General features: G+C 51.6%; 1 protein-coding gene across 2 annotated transcripts in view; it reads right to left on the bottom strand.

The window, feature by feature from the left end:
- The window catches only part of dgkd (diacylglycerol kinase delta), an 18,236-nt gene that overhangs the window by 7,940 nt on the left and 6,917 nt on the right, over positions 1–3,379 (bottom strand). The window contains exons 6-15 of one of the 2 annotated variants that reach the window (XM_008426739.2): positions 3,030–3,144; positions 2,797–2,922; positions 2,613–2,715; positions 2,368–2,530; positions 2,179–2,287; positions 1,568–1,707; positions 1,403–1,487; positions 1,203–1,297; positions 1,017–1,116; positions 140–440 (exon numbers count right to left, since the gene is read on the bottom strand). In XM_008426739.2, coding sequence (XP_008424961.1) covers positions 140–440; positions 1,017–1,116; positions 1,203–1,297; positions 1,403–1,487; positions 1,568–1,707; positions 2,179–2,287; positions 2,368–2,530; positions 2,613–2,715; positions 2,797–2,922; positions 3,030–3,144 — 1,337 coding nt within the window. Of the gene's footprint in view, positions 1–139; positions 441–1,016; positions 1,117–1,202; positions 1,298–1,402; positions 1,488–1,567; positions 1,708–2,178; positions 2,288–2,367; positions 2,531–2,612; positions 2,716–2,796; positions 2,923–3,029; positions 3,170–3,379 lie in introns of those variants that run through there. The other variant, XM_017308379.1, reaches the window with a different exon arrangement.

Here is a 3,379-nt window from a genome sequence, read left to right as displayed (position 1 = left end):
GGACACACAGTCACACCTGGACACACAGTCACACCAGGACACACAGTCACACCTGGATACACAGTCACACCTGGACACAACACTTAGACAACTGGAGACACTCAGCCGGAGACCCTGTCCTCCCTGCCAGGTGACCTACCTTTCTCTGTGTGCTCAATAATTTGTCGAATCGCCTTCTTCAGACTGTTGGCTCTCAACATCAGCTGCTCCCGAGGTTTAAAAATGGCGGCCGCTGCCGAAGGCGGCGGTGTGGCTCGTGGCGAACAGGGAGGGTGAGGAGGAGGAGCAGGATGAAGGAGAGGAGCCAGACTGACCACCTCCAGCTCCTCCTGTTCCTCAGCGATGGTTGGGGGAGGAGCCGGGGGGAGCACCGTCAAGGCCTGCGACTCCTCGTTCAGAGTCTTCAGCAGCGAGTCGAGTTTCTCCTTCAGAACGCCGCACTGCAGCACAAACATGACAACCTAAATACCATGACTGGACGTAGACAGAACCGAACTAAAGCCCCGTCACCAGAGGCGTGGATTAAACCGGAGCTTCCACAGTCCACCCTGCCCACATTTGTCTCCATTTGCAGATACTTAGAGGTTCCTCCACATTTTGGAACAACCTGAGGGGGGCACAAGCCCGACCAACCCGGAGCTGCACACAAGTGATCTGAAGCCAGCGGACTGCATTCGTTGACTGACCCGCCAAACAACAATGATTCCACAGCAGTTGGAGAGAAGAAGAGCAGGAAATTGACGATTCCTTGGTTGGGGCAACCCACCATGAACAAAACCGAGATACTGAGAGGTTTCGGAGAAACTGTGTGCTCAAAGGTACAGCAGCCAAATGACATCATCAGAGGGTTGACCACAGCTCCGGCATCCTTAGGGCTTACCAACGCTCTGGCCAATGTTCACGTCCAAATCGTGGGAAACAAACTGCCAATGGAGACAAACTTAACTTGGCTGGAACCAAACCAGATATTACCCAGCTAAAAACTTCACAATGAAGAAGGGGCTTTAGACTCGCACCTTCTTGGCCATGGCCTCAGACTCCTCCAAATTCTCTGTGTTCTTCTCATAAGCTTTACCAACACGAGCCACAAAGTCCTTGACGGTCTCACAGAGAACTCTGGGTCCAAACACACAAACACAGTCGGTTATACAACTGCATGAGATCCGATGGTGGTTATAAGAACAGCGGAGAGAAGATCCTACTTGGCTGAGGAGATGACGACTGAGTGCTGGTCTGACGTCAGGATCTTCGTCAGGTGAGCAGCCACAGAATCCTCATAGGTCAGAATCTGCTGCACCTGAATCAGAGGATCAACTATTCAGAGAACCTGCTAGAAAACCTGCTTCAGGTCTTTAAGAGGTGAGTCTAACTTAGAGAAGGTTAGGAAGTGATGTCACATTACCTCAGAGTCATCACTGCAGTCCTCCGTGACAGTGGAGGCAGAGTGTTGCCGTGGAAACTTTGTCTCATAGACCATGATGCTCCACCTGAAGAATAAGGAGGGCAAACAGGTGTTAATGGTTCCCCTGGCATGCAGCATATGCCTGTCTGACATCACAGGCCTCACCTGTCCAGCATCTTGGTGCTGGCTCTCTCCAGTTTCTCCAGTATCTGAGGTAGCTGCGTGTCGTCATCGCAGGCTGAGCCCCAGCCCAGAACCCGAGCCAGGTCATTCCCGGTTCCGAGCGGAAGAACACCCATCTGACACTGAAACAGGAAAACCTCCTTAGAGTCGTTAAGCTCCGAAAACCTTTTCACCCTAAAGACTCTCACTCAGGCGTACTTGGACTCAAAACGGAGGTCCGCCGGACAGAAAGGTTAATTTCTATGACTGCGTGGTCAGTGTCTGCTGGGCAGGAAACAATGTTTGTATGTGACACCGTGATGATGAGGTTGATTGTAGGCGCAACCAGTTGCAAGGCCACTCAAGTGTCGCACTAGCAGGTGTGTGGAGGAGGCTATGGTGGAGAGGAAACGGGCCAATTCACCTAACTTTCTCAACAAACCACCATGAGGAACATGAAGGGATTTGTCACGAGAAATTTTGGCAGTCTTAACCGTCTACAGTGGAGTCAGAGAATACGTAGAGAATACAAAGAGTACACCTGAGTACACGGGAGCCTTAAAGGGGCACCTCTGGAGGCAGCTCTGTTCCCATGACAACCTCACATCTGGTACCTGTTTGTGCAGCGTCAGAGCATCGATCTCAGACAGAACCCAGCCAACGCTGCCGTCTCCTCCGCAAACCAGGATCCTGAAGGTGTCGAACTTCTGGAACAGCCGCAGACTGACAGAGAGACATGTTTATAGTTCCCTTACATATTTTCCTGAATAAACAAGCTTTTAGAGAGACAGAGAGTGTCTCACCCCAGGTGAGGTCCTCCGTTCATCAGGTCAAACACCTGCGCCGGGTTCAGCAGCTGTTTGAACCGTCGCAGGAACTTCACGCCCTGATTGTCTCCGCTTTTAGAGTTGACAAAAACCAGCAGAGGACTGGTGCAGGACGGGGGACAGGACGCCTTCCAGAAACCTGGAGACAACAACCAGACGTTTCAGTTTTATTCATGCAGTAACTGCGTTTGACCACTGGAGGGCAGCGGTGCATTCCTCACCATCAGAGTCGATGCTGTTGAGCGCCGTTGGAGGAATGACGGACACTTTGCACTGGCCCAGAGGACACTTGGACGACAGCTGCTCCTTACAGCCTGAGTGCACCTGCAGACAAAGCACACCTGAGGCTCAGCGCTTCTAACGGCAGCACACCTGATCAGGTGTGTGTAGGTGTGTGTGTCTAACCATGGCTTTACACCAGAGACACCTCCAGTCCTGCAGCCGGAGGACGCTGCCGCATGTCTTATCGCAGACGCTACACTTAGCAGAGACAGGAAGGTTCCCCTCCAACCACTGATGAGGCATCGACACCTGGAGACACAGGTGAGGGAGGACAGGTGAGAGGACACCAGGTGAGAGGACACCCGGTGAGAGGACATGCATCAGAGGAATCAGGTGTGCGTCTCTTGGTGTCTCACCCCGTCCTCGTCCTCAATGATGTCCTTCCCGATTGAAGCCAGAGTTGTCCACTTACAGTTGTTTGTGGCTCGGACTGCACAACGCTTATGAGCCTTAAACTTACACACTGCAGCACGTGCACACACACACACACACACACACACACGCACACACACACACACACACACACACACACAGAGTGCATCAGGGTGAATCTGAACAGCTGCTGCTTAGTGGTGTGAAGTTGTGTATTTATTGTCTACCTATGGGTGGTTTTGCATTTATTGTGTAGTTGTGTTTAGTGTGTATCTGTCACTAGTTGTATCTAGATGTGTGTAGTTGTGTGTTTATAGTGTAGTTGTGTGTTTAT

This window comes from Poecilia reticulata, linkage group LG13, assembly GCF_000633615.1.
Source record: "Poecilia reticulata strain Guanapo linkage group LG13, Guppy_female_1.0+MT, whole genome shotgun sequence".
Lineage (NCBI taxonomy): Eukaryota > Metazoa > Chordata > Actinopteri > Cyprinodontiformes > Poeciliidae > Poecilia > Poecilia reticulata.
This window is presented reverse-complemented; position numbering and strand designations above follow the sequence as displayed.